General features: G+C 41.1%; 1 protein-coding gene across 1 annotated transcript in view; it reads right to left on the bottom strand.

Annotated features, from left to right (window-relative positions):
- Positions 1-18,981, bottom strand: part of ttc7a (tetratricopeptide repeat domain 7A) — a 51,937-nt gene that overhangs the window by 25,254 nt on the left and 7,702 nt on the right. Inside the window, exons 5-16 of the mRNA XM_022743966.1 lie at positions 17,800-17,930; positions 16,845-16,969; positions 15,821-15,899; positions 15,093-15,262; positions 12,377-12,440; positions 12,058-12,195; positions 9,515-9,598; positions 8,466-8,570; positions 5,145-5,262; positions 3,218-3,275; positions 2,867-2,939; positions 2,594-2,754 (exon numbers count right to left, since the gene is read on the bottom strand). Of these exons, the coding sequence (XP_022599687.1) occupies positions 2,594-2,754; positions 2,867-2,939; positions 3,218-3,275; positions 5,145-5,262; positions 8,466-8,570; positions 9,515-9,598; positions 12,058-12,195; positions 12,377-12,440; positions 15,093-15,262; positions 15,821-15,899; positions 16,845-16,969; positions 17,800-17,930 (1,306 nt within the window). The remainder of the gene's footprint in view (positions 1-2,593; positions 2,755-2,866; positions 2,940-3,217; positions 3,276-5,144; positions 5,263-8,465; positions 8,571-9,514; positions 9,599-12,057; positions 12,196-12,376; positions 12,441-15,092; positions 15,263-15,820; positions 15,900-16,844; positions 16,970-17,799; positions 17,931-18,981) is intronic.

Below are 18,981 nucleotides of genomic sequence, written 5' to 3'. Positions count from 1 at the left end.
TCAATACATTTGGGCCTACTTGTATCCACAAGTCCACCAACTCCTGAGGGATGTATCTGGCTCTTTAGCTGCTAAATGTTTACCAGGTGGTTGCTAACTCTGTCTGTCTGATTTTTTGTGAGAACACTGAGATGGAGCAAAGCTATTCAAGTACAACACTAAAACAATGAGCTGAAATGGTGTGTGGGTTTCTCTCTATAGGAAACACCTTTCACATTACACATTTAACTCATCATTAGCATAAACGTTTCTATATTATATATTATAATCTCTCTCTCTGTCTCAATCTTTTATTTTCTTACTCTGGGATCTGCAACGTCTCGAGGGTATTGATATATTGTAATTCCGTTTCTTTATTACATACTATAACATTTAGTTCTATAGTATAATATTCAGAGGTGTTTACTCAATTATTATGGACGGATTGTAATAAGACCATTAGACCATTTATTTGTTATACTACTAAACTCAAACCAGTCGACTCCTTTATTTTGAGAGAGACAGAGAGACAGAGCTGTTAGTCCGAGGCTAGCTTTGGGCCCAAATCAATCGTGCAAGGTCAGACTAGGGTGGAAAATACAGGCCCATGCAAAGATCTACTGTCTAGAGCTCTCTCTAGCTCTCAGTTGGTTTGGTTAAAATTTGTTTTACTGGCATGCTGTAAAAAAGATCAATAAACCTTCGAGGTGACAGTACAGTTAATGGACATTTGGTAACAAGTCATTTTAATTCAGCTGTTCCGTTCAGCAAACTACAGATGTGTAGATGTGCATGACCCTCTCTCTCTCTCTTCCTCTCTGACTCAGTGTCTCTCTACCACTCCATAACAACAGTTTGGGAACAACAACTGATGCTGCCTGCTCTACCCATATGACCTCATGGTTACTGGGGCGATGGGGATTCCTGGCACAGAGAGCGATCTGATTGGCTGAGCCTGGAAAAGAGCTCTTTAAATGGGTCAAAGCAGTCAAGTGTCTCTATGGAGAAGGTGTGTGTGTGTGTGTGTGTGTGTGTGTGTGTGTGTGTGTGTGTGTGTGTGTGTCTAAGTGTGCAATTGTGCATCTAGACAGTGAGAGAACAGATTTCATCTTCTAATTGTACATACAGCACTGATCAGTAAAGCCTGTGCAATAATGAAGCCATCGTCTTTCCTGCATCCTCCCACTCTGTCTCTGTCTTTTCTTCTTCCTGGCAGGCTCTTACATCCTTCCTTCCCTTCATTGTGTCAACACTTTTCTTGTTTTTCTGCATTTCCTCTCTCGTCCTCTTGCTCCTGATGTATGGATGTACCCCATCTGTCTGTGCTGAGACCGTGGAGGCCAACACTGACCCCAAATGGTTGTATTATGAAATGCTTTACTGGGCTTTGAAATAGGGAGAAAATGCATCAGAGAGATGATGCAACATGCTTCCATGTTATGGTTAGTGTGAAATAATTGGCCTGGATAGTCAATGTTGTCTATCTCTGATACAATAGAGCTTCCTCCACAGCTAATCAAAATGTTTTTAATGTTTCTGTTCAGGGCGACTAACTGAAAACATTCCCGAGAGATAATGCAACATCTTTGGGGCATGTACAGCCACTAACCTGCCTCAGACTATTTTATTTTATTTTCAAGATGGATTCTTGTTGAGAATTTTAGAGACATATGACTTAACTTTTTTCAACCTAGACAAGAATAAAATGGAGGAAAGAAATTCATAATTTTCACCACCTTGTGACTTTTTTTTTGTTATAAAATTAACAACAAATCAACACAAAAAAGCAATTGAAAATTCAAAATGATTAAATATAACACTAAAATATTAGCATAAGCTTCCTGCACTTATCCCATATCCTTCCCAATAACTTTGATACATAAAGTTACATGATATTATGCAATAATACTATTCATAACAAGTATGCACATATTAAGCCTATGTCAAGTATGACTTGGCACGAAGGTAAAATGGCAGATGGATGGTTAGAGATACCACCCCTCAACCAAAAGGTCACAGGTTGAGCTCCTGCAACCGTGACGTGTCCTTTCAAAGTGTCGTAAAGTAAATGACTAAATCCCCGCATGCCCCCAAAATGATTAGAGTGTAAACATCCAAGTCTGTTTTACTATGTTTTAACCTGCTTAGCAAAGCAGACGGGTGAGTTTATGTGCTGGATGACTCAGTTCTGTCGGGAAAGCAGGACTGGGGCTCGGGTCAGAGCTGCAGTGTTAAAAGGGTAAGGGTGTATGAGGGGCATAGGTACCGCAATGCAGGCCTCCACTCTGGCACATCTAAATAAGGCGTCAAGTGTGTGTGTGTGTGTGTGTGTGTGTGTGTGTGTGTGTGTGTGTGTGTGTGTGTGTCTGCGCTTGGCCTCTAACACAGTAGAGTTGAGACACCCTATCCCTACGGAGAGGACTAGTGTTAGGATAGGGCCTCGCTGCACCACTCACTGGAGCTACTCTTACACACACACACACACACACACACACACACGAAAAAACTCCAAACAGAAGTGCAGCAATCCTCCGGCACCTTATCCTTGATTCATCAACACTTCTACCAACATTTTCTGTTGCGTGTGTGAGTGGGATGGTGTAGTGGGTTTTACTTGAAGTTGTCAGGGTGCTGGCTGAGGGCCAGGCCCAGGGTGTCCAGGGCATGACGATGGTGTTTCTGGGCGCTGAGCAGCAGGGTCAGCAGGTGGAGGGAGTGTAAGTCATCCCCATGGAGATTTAAAGCTGCCTGCAGGGGCTCCATGGCTGCCGATACCTGTCAGACACAAACACATTCTCAGGTATAATTGAACAATCTGCAATGTTTTCTAATAAATAATATCTGTTGTTGACAACATACAATATGTTTCCTGTTTGCTTTCTTATACCTGGCGTACGAGTGCCAGCTGCAGAGCCAGGTACATAGCAATCTGAGCATCCTGGGGGTCTAATGAGTGAGCCCTGTGGGGCGCAGAGAGACCAATGATGTTAGCAAAGCTCTAATGGTTGTAATGGCAGGATATTAAACTTTTTTGATTACCATATATGTTGTAAACTTAAAAAACCTGGGTGTTAGTGGGATAGAATAATAGAAAAACAAGTTGCATTTGATGCATTTTTATAGATTTAACTAGTCAACAACATATAAAAAAGTCAACAAGACCACAGCCATACTGTACTTGTTAGCATGTTAACATTTGTCACTAGTTTTTCAGCTTTGAATGAAGAACAAAACTTACTTGCTCAGAGCTTGTAGTGCTTTTTTGTTGAATTTATTCCGATCTTCTTTGAGAGTAGCTGCAGAGAGACATTTATTTTTTAGCTTTTTCAAGCATTTTAACAGTAAACAGTTTATGTTGTATAAAATGGAGCAACACATGTACAACAAGTCCCCATACCTAAACAACAAAGTGGGTCATTTGTCATTCCTTTTATAAGATGACACATATACCTATGTGACCCATAATATAGCATAAATACTGGCAATGGACAGCTAGCCTGGCTAACACAGTAAGTTCCTGGAGCCTCTGCTGGTCTCCTGGCAACCTCACGGTGACAACACTCCAGGAGGTCACTGCGCCCAGCCAATAATAGTCTGGCACAGAGTTTCAAGGAAAACCACAACTTTCCATTTTTACACTTGAAAGATTTTGGCTTTGGCTGGCTTTAGACCAGCCATGTGCACAGGATAGCAGTTTGGTCCTACTTTCAGTCTTCACGCTAAGCTAAACTAATCATCTTCTGGCTGTAGCTTCATATTTAATACACAGACATGAGAGTGGTGTCAATCTTCTCATCTAACTTTCGGCAAGCACTTAAATAAATGTGTTTTCCCAAAATATTGAACTTTAAGATCTAGTTAATTTTATGCAACTAAACCACAAGGTTATGGAAAGATCATAGACACAGTTAAAAGAAGCCTATGTTGATTGCCAACCTCATTCCTATGGAGGACCACAAGTTAGATAAATATTAATCCATCATAAATAGTTCATATTAAAAAAGGGTTTACAAAAGCGGCATAAAACAGTCCAAATACCTCATTTACAAATACATTCATGTATTTAAATATAAATAATGGACTTTAAAATTCTATTTGAAAATGCAATTTAAAAATTAAGTAAAGAACAGGATTCAAAAATTGAATTAAGAATACAGATTTTAATCAGACATTTCCCATTAGCCATGGGATGTAACAAGCTCTCTGATTGGTTGGAGAGCCTCACCGCCTCATACCTAGCTATCTTTTAACAACTGTTAGGGTACCAAGAAATCCCTTTTAGGAACTTCACTGTATGTGTTTGTGCCAGAGCATTTTGCCTTGATTTTCACTCTCTCTTAAAATAACCAACACTGATATATCAAAAGCTTTGGGGGACAGTGAAATGGAGCTCCGACCCTCAGAGAGTGTTGCACCATAGGAGACACCCTCAACGTCATCACCCACCCTGATTGTCTCCTTCCCACACCCCAGTTACACAAGTGCATATGACATGCCAGGGGATAGCCAGTCAGACAGCTTGTTGCAGCCCATGGTGAATTTTCATTGTTTTACATCAGTTTACTAGTGCAAGACCCAAAGTGGCATGGAAAGGCTAAATGAGGAGGTGAGAAGCAAATCAAATAGCTAAAAGGAAAAGGAAAAGCAGCATGGAAATAGATATGTAAATGGGAAAGGAAATTACCCTTTAAAATGCCTGATTAAAATCTGTACTCCTAATTAAATTTGTCAATCCAGTTATTTATTTGCAACTGCATTTTCAAATAGACTTTTAAATTCCATTATTTACTTATGAAGTCATTAATGTATTTTCTAAATGATGTACTGAATGACTGTTTTATGTTGTGTTTGTAAACCCCTTTTTAATTTGTACTATTTATTGAGGATTAATATTTAATTTGCAAATCATTTTTTATAATTCCTCTTTTTATTACTTATTAAAAGATCAAATAATTAATTCTTTTGTAATTTAGTCTATTAATGTATAAATTAATAAATTATTTTGTATTAATACCTATTTTTATTGGACAGCTGGTTATCAATTAATAAATTATTACTATTTCCATCACACTGGTCCTCCATACTCTTGACTTTTGTGGCCTGCTGCCTTCGCTTCTGAGTAACAGTAACAGTATTTGCTTGTTTGGTAGTTTGTGTATCCATACCATCAGACGCCTGTAGACTGTAGCAGAGGCCCAGAGCCATGTAGGCCCTGGGAAGAAATTCTCCAGCTTCCTCCCCCATAGACACCACACTCTGGGACAGAGCCCCCGCCTCCTCAAACTGGACACACACACACACACACATACAAACACACATGCTCAGTCATAACTGTATGTACTTCAGTGGGCAGGTAAAACAGAATTACTCTGCTATCATACACAAATCCAGTTACATCATGAAACCAGTGACCTATAATATTGAAAATATTCTCCCAGTACCATTGTGAGGTACTGTGCTGTAAGCAGGACCTGAAAAATCCTCTCGTATATGAGTGTGTGTGACAGGAAAAGTCTTTGTAGCACTGAAAGGCAAATGAGGCTGAAGTGCAGCAGGGAATGGAGTATTGATGGCTGAGCCTGGTGTGGGTTTACTCAGAGTAGATTCATCTGAAGGACAACGCAGAGTTTGCTGAAGGACACACACACGCACACACACACACACACACACACACACACACACACTCGCCCACACACGCAGCAGTAGACTGCAGGCGGTGTGCGGCTGAGCCGAGCCGAGGTGCTCTGAGCCGAGGAAAAAGTGTGTCACTCCGTTTGAGGTATGGCTGGTGGCAGGCAGGCAGGTGGGTAGGTGGGCGTAGGGGGGTAATGCCTTTGACGGCAGGCCAGCGCAACAGCAAGCCAACTGCTCTGACACCCTCCCCCTCCTCCTCCTCCTCCTCTTCTTCCTCCTCTTCCTCCTGTCATCCTCCTCCTCTCTTCTCTCTCTGTGTGTCTCTTTCTCTGAATCCAGTCCTTGCGAGTTCAAAGCCAGCACACAATAGCCAGTCATTTAAACACACATGCTCATCTTAGGAGGATTAAGTTTTTTCCTCCCTTGAATGGTGTGAAAGAAGAACATGCCACTGTTGTCGGGGGGGAAAGATTGCATCTGCAAAACTGCTCTTCAGGAATTTAGTAAAGCAGCTTTGCTTTCAGATCGCCAGTTGTGCAGTTTGTGGTGATGTCACAGGTTTGGAGAGGGTTTCATGTGCCCTAACATCCTGTACTGTTTCATATACATGTACAGGAGCACTATGGAAACCTGAAAAAATAACAAATAGGAAGAAATTCTTATGAAGTTTTGGTCTGGCCTGTGGGCTAATGGGCCAACACAATAAGCAAATCAATGTTGCTGGCTAGATAACAGTCCAGACTGTCCAGTGGAGCTGATGGTGGATAATGGTGGCCCATTTATGTAATGCCCCACTGCACTATGGCCATAGTGTCCCATTGTGATTAAGGCTGTAAGCTCCTTAGTGTCTCCGGCCTGCCATGATCTCCAGCCACTGACAGATGTGTACTCTCCATTCGCCCCTGTTAGCTCCTCTTTTCTAATCTCTGACCCCTTTCTCTCTCTGTCTAACTCACCCTCACCCTCACTCTTTCTCCCTCTCTCTCCCCCTTCCACCCTAAATACTACTGTTGATGTGACTTTTTCCCTCCTGCCCAGATCATCAACAGCAGGACTATCCAAGCTGGCTGGGCTTCATAGTGATGTGTATCTGCCTGAGTGACCCCAGTGTCAATCCCAAAACATTAGCGACGCAGTGATGCTGCACGATGACTTTCTGACTTCATGCACACATGCCACATTTCAAAACATGCACACACACACATCATGCACACTAAATAGTCTATAAACCTCCAGTCCATGTGCTGCACAATTCTATGACGCAACTTCACCTCTCAGCTTATCATCATATAAGTGTTAACAGAAGCTGAGGGGGCAGGTCTACCCAAATGAAATATGAACATGCATGGATTACAGGAGTGATTGTCCGTGATGTTGCATTCACATGCAGATTTGCAATATCTCATTAGTTCCAGATGGAAAATGGATCCTTGCTACTATGACTGTAATCCTGTGAAATTTTAACCTTTACATTTATTACCATTTGGCTTTGTGATGAGTTCATATTCTGTTGACACTGGTTGAATGGGTCCTTTATGTCAGCAACCTTTTCTGTTTGTAACCCCTTAATACAAAGCGATGTCTACTTTAGGCTGCTTGTCACAGCACATGTTAATGAGTTGTGTTTTAATTCAAAGACCATGAGTGGTTTCCCCTCTGGCCCAGTGAGGTAATGTTACACAATATTCAACAAGACTGAGAGAGCTTAGCCATGCTAGCCTCTCTGTTAGGTTGCACAGTGGTGCTTTAGATCAATGCTACTGTCAGCATGTTAACATGTTCACAATGACAATACCAGCATGCTGATGTTTAGCAGGTACAGTATGTTTACTGTACTCACTGTCTGAGTTTAGTGTGTTAGCATGCTAACATTTGTTAATTAGCACTAACACAAAGTACCACTGAGGCTGATGGGAATATCTCTAGTTTTGAAGGCATTTAGGTCATAGACAAAGGTACTAGACAGATTCATTTTTTTTCTTTTCTTTTTTTCTATCACAAAATTATTACAAATCACCCTGCGGGGAACATGAATGTGTGCACCACATTTCATGTGAATCCATCCAATTGTTGTCAAGGCATTTCACTTAAAACCACAAAAGTCAACCTCCTGTGGAGACAGGAGGAAAAGTCAGGGGATCACAAAAACCTGTAGAATTCATTGTCTAAAGATCATCAATGTCTGTAAGAAATTTTAAGAAACACCAGTACTGCCATCCGGCTTACTTTTGAAGGATGAGGAGGTGGAGGTATTCAAAAAATTTAGAGAAAAGGCCTCTACAACCCTTCAAACTTCAGGTAAATTAACACGCACACGACATGACAAGGTGAACACCTGTGATAGACTGGTGACCTTGTCCAGGATGAACCTGGCTGCAGCCCCACCACGATCCTCTGTAGAGCTTATGATGGATGACGGATGGCAAGGAGAACACGAATAACCCTGTCTGTAACAATAGGTGGTTTTAAGCTATCCCTCCACAGGTCTGGTATCGCACTCTTGTGGACGTGTGCACAACACCACCGCTGCTGAACAAAAATCCTCGGGGGAAACAGTGGTAGCTCTCTAAATAGAGGAGTTAGTGAGAGCAGTACAAGTCACCACGAGGCTGAACAGACATGGAAAACAGCTCCACCTACAGAGACACATCCACAGCAACAAGTACCTCTGGGAAATGCAGTGAAAAACCATTACAGCAAGGACACCCATGGCATCAAAGATGTTGAGACAGAAAAAGACTCTTCAAATGTATGTGCATGCTTCATGCTCTGAGGCTTGACCCTCAACTGCAGGCGTGTGTATGTTATGGTAATTGCATACAAGTTTGTGTAGGTGGTGTGTGTGTAATCACCCAGAGCAGTTGACCAATGCAGACTTTAGCAGCCAACAGGGGCAATGAAGGGTCCTCAGGTCTCATCCTGGCACATTCTTTAAATACAGACACAGCACCAACCCCCTGGAAAACACACACACACACACACGCACAAATGTCAGTGACAAATTGTGATTCATGTGCACGCGGCAGCCAGTTATCATGCAGCCACAGATGACATGGATCACTTTTAAGCAAGTGTATCAAACACACATCAACTGTCCTTACACAGCCCTAATAGACCCATTTAGACACACAGTCACTTAATACATGTAGGTCAATCATTAATGGACCACGTGCACACACACACATGCGCTCACACACATGGACACACACACACACACACACTCTCGGCTGGCCCTAAATAGAAGCGGATCTGACGACACTGAGGCGGCCCCTTCTCCTTCTAGGGAGCAGCCTATTTCTAGAGCTCTCCATTGATCTGCAGTGTCACTTTATCCTGCAACCCAGATCAATTTTTCTGTCACACACATGGACGCACTCACACACTCAGAGGGACTGAGAGAGACAGAAGGAGAAAGAGAGAGAGGATTGTAAGCTATTCCTTCTCCTCGTGAGGATTCCCAGCTTATTAACACCACAATATCATTTACGTTTACTTAGCAGGAAGTGGATTCAATTTTATTTCTCTATAATTCCAAGGTTTTTGTTTTTTTTTATAGTAGCAGATGGTGGTGGGCGCTGAATAAAAAGATAGCTGAATGCCCTTTTACTGTACTTTTTGTCTCTGTCAATTACTTGGTGATACCTTAATTGCCCAGATTGAGAAAAAATCCAACCCATCTGCCGCCCACCCCCAAGCAGACAGAACACTTAGCTGCGAATGCTATTTGTTGCACGTCTGGACACGAGGGTGCGGAAGGAGCACCGCAGTGTACAGGACAGAGGCATGGCAGAAGATGGATGTCTCCTTCGGGTGTGGCATGGTGTGTGTGTGTGTGTGTGTGTGTGTGTGTGTGTGTGTGTGTGAGGGTCTGCTGCTAGTATATAAGGAGAAATGAGCTCACCTTCCCGGCCGCCATGAGTGACAGGCCCAGCTGGTGCCAGAGGTGAAACTCGTTGAATGAGAACTTCATGGCTCGCTCCAGACACTGGAGAAGAAACACACACGCAGACACACAAATTGGTCTTGGTTATGTCACTTTGTAGGATGTGTAAGTAGAAGGGCTCAGCAGAGGGACTGCACAGGTAACCCTGCACTAAGCCAAAAAACAATGTGTCCAAACTGTTCGCATTCGAAAGCCATGTTTTAAGTCACGAAAAACCAGGATTAGGAAAACTGAATTTATTCACTCATTTTTTTCTCCTTTACATCATCACTAAACTGAATGGCCACTCTCCTTGGCTACATTCTTCTAAGCTTGAAATGACTGTCAGTCACCACACGCCACCTACTCTGTTCTGATTCAGTACATAATGATGTGATTGATGTGTGTGTGGACGAGCAGAGGATGGCATGGAGCGCCTCTCAGTTAGATGCTGTCAGTCATGCAGGAGTGAGCTAAACCAGGAGAAAGGTCTGCCCAAATATTCTGATTAAATAATGCGCACTTAATAGGAAGGCTGCTGACCATGCAGATGTCAGATGTCTGTGAGTGATCTGATTAACTGTGGACTGAATAGACTTTGGATATTTCTTAAATAGACAAATGAATGAACTGTGTATGAAATGTAACGCTTCAGTAATGCATGCTGGGTCTTTATAAAAGCCATTTGAAGCTGCAACTATCTTTGCTGCTACATAACAGTGCTGACCCTTGTTAACCCTGCTAATTCAGGCCCCATCCCATTACAAATCCCATTTTAACCGCTGTTCACAGGGTTAACAAGCAGAGCCTGAATTAGGGTTCAGACAAACTGGGACAGAAAACAGCCAAGGTGAAAAGTGACTCAATAACAGTATTTGAAGCTGCACTAATCAATACTTTTATATTCTCAGTCGGTCTAATGACTATGTGTAGTATGTGCTGTGTTGTGTGTTATGCAGAGAATTATCACCAAAGTTATTATCACTCACAGCTCCAGATTGTGTTTTAGCATCTTTCAGCTCAGCGTTTTTGACTTTTGGACCAATTTACAATTTTACAGTTTTGGTTTAGTTTCACTGCTCTCATTGTACGCTCATTCTCATTATGTTTTCAGTGAAAAAAACTCAAGTTAGAGACTAGCAGATGAAAACAGTGGAACATTTAGCAGTTAAGGAGGAGTTGTGTCCCTCTGTACATAGTGGAAACCAAAACAGAGTGAAAAGCAGAGTGGATATTGAATATAAATGCTCATGCTCATGTTGTTCTGTATCTGCTGCGTCTGTAAACAGGTAAGTGTTTGCTAACACGATCACCATATCAACTTAAAAAGGTGGTAATATATCAGCGTTGTGTTTACAGGTTGTTGCTCTGCCACAAAAAATGAATGAATGCAGGTTTAAGTACAATATTATTTAGCATTAATAGTATTTCTGTTTTATATTCCTTTATACTTCTTCTCCACCACATTTCAGAGGAATATTGTTTAATGTTTAACTCTAATATATTTATTCTGAAAAAACATAGTACCTAAAAAAACCCAGTAAATTCTCATCTTATAAAATATGATGCATCTCTATGGGTTGACCAACCAGTCACTGAATAAAGTTAAACAAGCTCCACTTCATTCAGCTACAACAATAAACTGCTCTGTACATATCAGTTCAACAACATAACCATCATGCATGATGACTACTTTTACTTTGAACACCTGTTTCACCAACACCAACAGTTGATCTTATTCTGTCGATATTTCAGGGCATTGAATTTGTCTTTTTTTTTAATACAAGCATTCAACATTTTCCTTGGATGTTATTCTGTCAAGGATGGGAACGCATCTGCAAAATCCAGCATGAAATTAATGCTAATACCTGCATCCTTGAACTGAAATTTGATATTAATATCAGAGTTTGCAGCAAACATCCCATGAACCGATTAATGCTAAAGTAAGTATGTAACCGATCACAGTGAATCTTATTCATCACATCACGAAGGGATGGATGGAATTTTTAATAAATGGCTCATACTGGCCTGAGATATCAGCAAACTGATCCACTGGTGTAGGTGGAACTACCTCAGTGTGAGTGTGTGTGGTCGTCCTTATAAATTGACTGATGCTATCTGTGAACCAGTCAGACAGGTGAACAGACCTAATTTGAGACAAAACCTCCAAACTCTGCTTCCCAACGTCCCACATCGGAGTAGAGGTCACATTAGATGGGCAACAGACTTTGTTAAAAAGTGAGAAAATGGAGGAGGGATTTAGAGCAAAAAAAGTGAAATAAGAAGGGAGGAGAAAGCAGAAAAAGACAGACAGAGAAGGAGATGCTGAGAGATGAGAGAAGACGGAGAGACAGTGGGAGAAAAACATACTTAATCCCCTCGTCTCACAGTGATGAAGACATTCATTAAAAAGTTTGGCAAAGGCAAAGCTCTTACTAACACATCTCATCTCTCACTCTGTTGCTCTCCTCCCCTAAGACCTCCTGCATAGAGTGTGTGTATGTTTGTGTGTGTGAGCACACCTCAGACAGCATGGCGTACTGCCCCCTCCTGGCCATGCCGATGGTGAGCAGATCGTAGACGGAGGCAGCATCCTGCAGACTGGCCTGGCGAGCCTCGGCCTGGTCAGGCAGACGACTGATCACCGCTTCGCCACTGGCCTGGAAGAAGAGAGATGACTAGGTGAAGAAGAGGAGGAGTAATGAGGAAAAGGAGGAAGAGTAAGGAAGGGAAAAGTGGATGGACAGGTGGTCTGTGCTAAAGGGATCTCCAAGAAATGTGTTGAAACATCAGGAAGCAAAAAGTCAGAGAATGGTGTGTGAGTGTGTGCGTATATCTCACCATGGACTCTGTGATGAGCAGCAGCAACACTGCCTCTTCCACCACGTCCTGAGGACAGAAGCAACTGCCAGGACACAGGAAACAGGAAATAGTACCAAGAACAGGAAGTCTATCCCTCAAACACACACACACACACACACACACACACACACACACACACACACACACACACACACATATGCTGCTTGTCCGTAGGTAGATTGCCAGATTGCCAGGAGTGAGTGTCCAGTTTCTGTCTCACCTGTGGTGCTGTAACACAACACGGACCACCCTTGGTGTATCACTACACAGCACTATCTCAGATGTCATACACACACACACACACACACACACACACACACACACACACACACACACACACACACACACACACACACACACACACACACACACTGACTTGCTCTTTCATTTATTCCATCTCTACCTCTCCCATCCCTCTCATTCATCACTCTCTGTGCCCCTCTTCCCGCTCTGGTCAGCTCTGTGTCCTGTTCAAGGACACATTTACCAGACACCATCACTTTTCTCCTCTTCAGAGGAGGTAACTGATGACAAAAGCCATGAACAATACTGAAGTACAGCTATTCCTCAGGGTGAATTCTCCTGTTCAACCTCTCCTTCTAATCTCAGACATGGATTTAGATCTTCACTTATGATAGTGTGGGCAGGATTAGTCATGTGGCGGTGACTAAGTATGGCTCGCAGGGCCTGAGCAACGAGCGCAGGATCCCTGCAAAGTGGGAAATGCAGAAAAGAGGCAACAAAATGGTGATACACTCATGTGTGATGATGCAGATAACCAGTTTGTCTTGTCAGGACCGTTATGTTATGTTCTGTTCAATGTTCTGTTCAATGTTCTGTTCTATGTTCTGTTCTATGTTCTATTCTGTTCTGTTCTATGTTCTATTCTGTTCTGTGCTATGTTCTATGTTCTCTTCAATTCTATATTCTGTGTTCTATGTTCTCTGTTGTGTTCTGTTCTTGTTTTGTTCTGTTGTCTATTCTATGTTCTGTTCTATGTTCTCTTCAATTCTATGGTCTCTGTTCTGTTCTCTGTTCTGTTCTCTGTTCGGTTCTCTGTTCTGTTCTCTTTTCTCTGTGTTTTGTTCTCTCTGTTCTGTTATGCCCTTATGCTATGCAATGTTATGTTGTGCTATATCTTATTATCTAGCTCATGCTGTGCTATGTTGATACCATGGTATGTTAGTGTTCTTCTACATTTCCCAGCTTCAGTAGGTTATAAAATGAGGGGCTGTTGCTGTGTCACTGAGCATCTGAGTAGCTTAGCTGCATAAAGCACATTACCCCTACAATAACTGCCTCCTTCCAATCTACTGTGATTTCATGAACTGTAAAATATACATAAATATGAAATCTATGATTAATATATCATCTTACAGTGGAATAGACATGTGAGTTCACAGGTGTCACCTGTCTACATTACTGACAGTATCTGCAGGTACTGAGCATGTTCTGCATTATGGTTGCCATGAACTGACCTCTTCAGTTTGTCAGATAATGACCCTCTTTCTGGTGTGATAAATGAATGACCTGAGCTTTAGACATCTGTCCTTAAACATAAGACCTTAAATATAGTTAAAACATCCAGAAGGTTTCAATGAAACCCCACATATGATGACCTTAAGTGGCATTTAGGTGGTTTCTACAGGACACTGGTAAACCATAGGTACAGTTCAAACCTCAGCCTCTGAAGACACAGCAATGAAACCTTAAGAAACCATGTGACTTTGTTTTAGACAACACAGGTTTACACTCATCTTAAACTGCTAATGACAAACAACAGCCCTTCTTTGTCTCATGTGTTTTGTTGGACCATTGTCATGTTAGTATTGTGCACAGTATCCTTTGTCAAAGCTGTACTTTCGGCTCCTATCATATCCCATAGACTGTGGTCCAACCCAAATATGTATTTCTATTTTATTTGTCATATTTGTCTTTCTCAATAACTTTGAAGTACTCTGGAAAATTGTTGTTATAATAGGACCAAACAAGTTAATTAATTAGAAGGCTACATTATCATGGGTTTGTTATATAATCATTGTTGTTAATAATTGAATTGGTTTGTTGGATAATGATTGAATAATCAAATTCATTTCCGTTTGCTTGTTTACCGGTAGGCTGCATTTTTGCAGTGTAGTATTGATTTTCATAGATGCCAAAAATCTTGTATCTATAAAAGTTGAGTTTTACATCACACTGATAAGAGAAGGAAGGAGTGTGAATCGGGGTGCGCTGTGGGAGTCCTCACCTTGGATGAACCAGTGTATACTGGTAGCCTATAGTGAGCGCTCTGCTGGTAGTTGCGTTACATAATGCCAATTTGGTTTCCATAGAAAAGGGAGTTCTTTTACTTTGTATGAGAGATGTAAGATGTGGCTCAGATTCACACCACCCTGCTGATGACTCATAGTCTTTAGTACAAAATAATACAAGAACTACTTGAACAAAGAAAACTGGCACCAAGTTCCAAGATCTGCAGTTGTTGATAGGATGGTAACTTGGACAAAAGTGATGCCCTTGGGATGAAAGTAAAACTTGGACAAAAGGAAAATAAAACCTACAGAGATAACTGCTTTGTACACAATGGTTAGTTGATGCAGCAGAGTAACAAAACACAATCACAGGTGACATTAACTATTTTAAATTTTGAGCTTGGGTTAAAGAAAATGCTAAATGAAACAAAGACAACACAAACCACTCAGTGCTGTAACGTTGCGGTGGTTTAACGGTCGGGTAGATTGCGTCTTTGGAGGCGGCAGCTCCCTCTCTGTGGAGCCAGGATGGGGGTGGGGGGCCCAGCGGGGGCCAGTAACTGTCTTCACTCACTGAGCTCAGCAGCACCTCTGCTAGCTTCCTTGCTGCAGACTGGGATGCAACCACAATGCAATAATTAATCAATAATTTTACATCCTGGCTGGACGGGCATGTCGATGAGCTTACAGTGTTATATGATAATAATACATACAGAAATATGGTAATGACAAGTAATCATTATTAATCATACTGTACAAATGTTAACCTAATAAGTTTTAGCTATACGCATTTTCCCATCAGTCCATTGTCTAATCTCCAGATGGAAACAGGGAAATTACTTCTTAATGTTCAAAGCATTGTGTTTTGTTTTCATCATATTTTGAGCTGATTTTTTTTTTTTTCAAACTGCATAATTCAATTTCCTGCCTGTTAAGATGCAGAAGTGTTAGCAAAAAGATCCTGACCTACACTTCAATCATTTTGGTTTGTCTGATTTCATTAACATCCAAAAACAAATGACTGGCTTTTCCCTAATAGTCTTTCAATATATAGCTATAGAATACTGAATGCTTAGAAGCTAGCAATGCAAACTACTGTCACTATTTGTCTTTCTCTCTGTGTGTGTGTGTGTGTGTGTGTGTGTGTGTGTGTGTACGTGAGACACCTCACCTTCCTAAAGCTCTGAGACCCTCGTGACTCCACCACCCTGAGCACCCTACGCAGCTGGTGAGCACCCTGTGCAAGATGACTAACACACACGCACACACACACAGTTGTGAAGTTGTAATAAACACAAAAAACAGTAGTACTCTCATTATCTAGTGTTTCTAATGTTTTGTCCACACTATTGGTTTATGAGAAAAAACTCTGTAACAGAATTCAATTCAACAGCACAACAAACTGCAGCCTCCAAATGATGATGATTCATACAGTAAATTAACACCTCTCTAAATCAGTTTCAAACAAAAGCTGAGCATTGTTAGGCTGTTGCATTAGACTGCCTTTGTTTTAGCTTGGTGTACCTAATAAACTGACAACTGAACATATGTGACAGTGCAACACTTGTTGGACTTTGCTTCTCTAAGCCTAAAGAGCAACACTGGCACCTGCTGGTCACAAATGAAAAATACATCTCTGCTGCACTGGGGTCATGTGGGGCTCGAAAAGCTTTTGCTTGATTTCTTCTCCTCCTCACTTTCTAAAACAAGACAAGAGGTCAAAGCCCAAGGTTCCCTCCGATACAGACGAGGATGAATCAGCAAAAGACTGCAGCCACTAAACATACTGCATAACCAGTGACGTCACATAAATACAGGTGGATAAACTGTGACTTCCAGTCTGTGATTACATAAGGCCGGCAACCAATTATATAACAAAAATCAATTTATAGAGGTTCATTCTGTCACTTTTGATAATCTTAAAAATGACCCTGATTAAAAAGAAAATGTATTTGGTAGACTTTTCATCCTTAGTTGACTTGCACTGTTGTAGAGGAGGTGGATATTTATCACAGTGCATCATATTGAAGCTAATGTAGGTATTTTTTGCTGCTGCACATCTTTCAACTCTCACAAGTCAAGTTAAGTTATTTTAAAAAACTTTTAACAGGCAAATGGGCAACGAAGAACAAAAGAAGGCAGACTCTGGGTTTGTGTTGTGTGCTGTTTGTTGTGTATACACTTGGTAGACTCACCCCCTCTGCAGCAGACAAATGTAAGCGCTCTGCAATGCCGCCTGCAGGAAGTATCCCAGGTCGATGTCCACAGGTGGGGGAAGCAGACTGGCTTTGGCTGTCTTGGTGTGGGGCGTGGTTACTACCTGAAAACACATGCACAGCAAAGCTTAAATTCACTACATTCAGGTACACATTAATAAAAAATCCAAAGGTAAATAAATGACTGTAAGCTTTAGATGCTTTTGGTTTGTTGGTTTCAGTTAATGAACACAGATAAAAATCAGCACATTGAAGTGACAGATGACACTAGTGGAGGAAGTATGCACATCTTTACTTAACTATAGTAGCAATACTACTGTAAAAAATACTTTACAAATACTCTACAAATTAAAGTCCTACATTCCAAACCTTTCTCAAGTAAGAGTATTGGCAACAAAATGTAAAGTACAAAATACTAATGAGGCAGAATGGCCCCAGTTCTTACATTAATGGGTCATTATTACTGCTGCATGAACATGTAAGCAGTACTTTAATTAAGACACAGCTAATTATAGCGACTCTATGATGTAGAGCAATTTGATCTACAACAGTGCATCATATTTCATTGAAAATATTAATCTGACAAGTAAGCAGCAGCTATATGAATTGCGAAATAAATGAAGTGGAGTAGAAGTATTGTAACATGTATGAAGAGTTTGCATAACTTCCCTATTTTCTTGATGTGTGAAGTGAAAAGGAGAAAAAAACAACCCTGCAGCAAACAAACATTAAAGGTGAGCATTTATTGAAACGTTACTGCACTGATACTTTTTATTCAATGAATTCAAAAAATAGGGAAAAAAGGCATGTGCAAAAGTTTTTGTCAGACACACAGACATATTTCTTTTTTCCAGGTTGGTGACCCTACAGAAACACACGCAAACATAAAAACATGCTCACATGTCATGCACACTCTACATGTGTAAACACCCACCTTATCGAGTTCCTGCAGGTAGGACAGAGCAGCGTCGCAGGCCTTGAGGTAACAGGACAGACTCTCCTCCTCCCTCTCTGACAGACGAACCCGAGACACTGCAGAAACTGTCTGGTGGTCCAGAGACAGACCTGAAAGACAAGGAGACTCCACGGTCACGAATCCTACCACCACGCTGCTATCATCAACCAGCACGAGGCCAACGAGTGTGTGGTCTACGACAGAAATTGAAATATACAATAAAGGTTACTATTTAAAACATTGAATTGTTTTAGCTTGTGGCTAGTTTCAAGATGAAAAGGTGATGTGATTGGCAAATAAAGAAAAAAAACCCAGCTTGAGTGAACTGATCAAACAAATATCTAAAAGGGAAATTCCACCAGTTTTAAACATAAAGGCATTTACTTGTCATAAAGAGTGAAAACATAAGTCTTCTGTGGATCTATAGAGGCTAACGTTGATGATGTCATCAGGGTCGCTTCAGCTTGGCCTTGGAGAATACATGTGTAAGAGAAAGCCTGTGTTACAAACTGAGCACATGAAGTTTTAAACAATTAGGTTTTTGCCAGCCAAAGAGGGTATAATGAAATATGGATTAGATTAAGGGATGCATTATGGGAAGTGTAGTGTCCACTATTACTGGAGCTTGCCTCATGCTATGGACTAAAGTTGGGGATAACTCAGCCTTTGCTTTTTCATTCTATTCATTTTTTAATTGGTCTCTTATCCACAAAGAGTCCTCTAGCTTAATGGAAATGTAATACTAAATCACTGGACTGCACCTTTAAGTGAAAAAGGAAAGTGATTTAAAAAATAAAAGTTGCAACAGATACCATTATTAGAGTATTAGTTTTGTAGTTTGCAGGAAACTGTAGTTTTGGCACCACATCCATCCATGTTTCATCTTAGCTATTTTAGTTGATTGGAAAGTTCATCATTGGAAAGTTCGATGTCTCATAGTGCATGGACTACAAGAAGGGAGAAAGAGAGGAACAGCTGCGCTACTTTTAATGGACTGATTCTGCTAAAAATAGTTCTGCTTAAATGAACTTGTAGCTGTGCTAGAAACATCATTCTAGGATTGGTGGTCCACCACTTAATTCTGAGCAGATACTCATGGGTTCCTGATTATAACAATAATGATAATGGCAAAGATAGAGTAAATGTTACCACAAACTAGAA

Source organism: Seriola dumerili, unplaced genomic scaffold (assembly GCF_002260705.1).
Source record: "Seriola dumerili isolate Sdu_G_001 unplaced genomic scaffold, Sdu_1.0 BDQW01000073.1, whole genome shotgun sequence".
NCBI classification, from domain to species: Eukaryota; Metazoa; Chordata; class Actinopteri; order Carangiformes; family Carangidae; genus Seriola; species Seriola dumerili.
The sequence above is the reverse complement of the archived record's forward strand: the minus strand, read 5'-3'. Positions and strand labels throughout refer to the sequence as shown.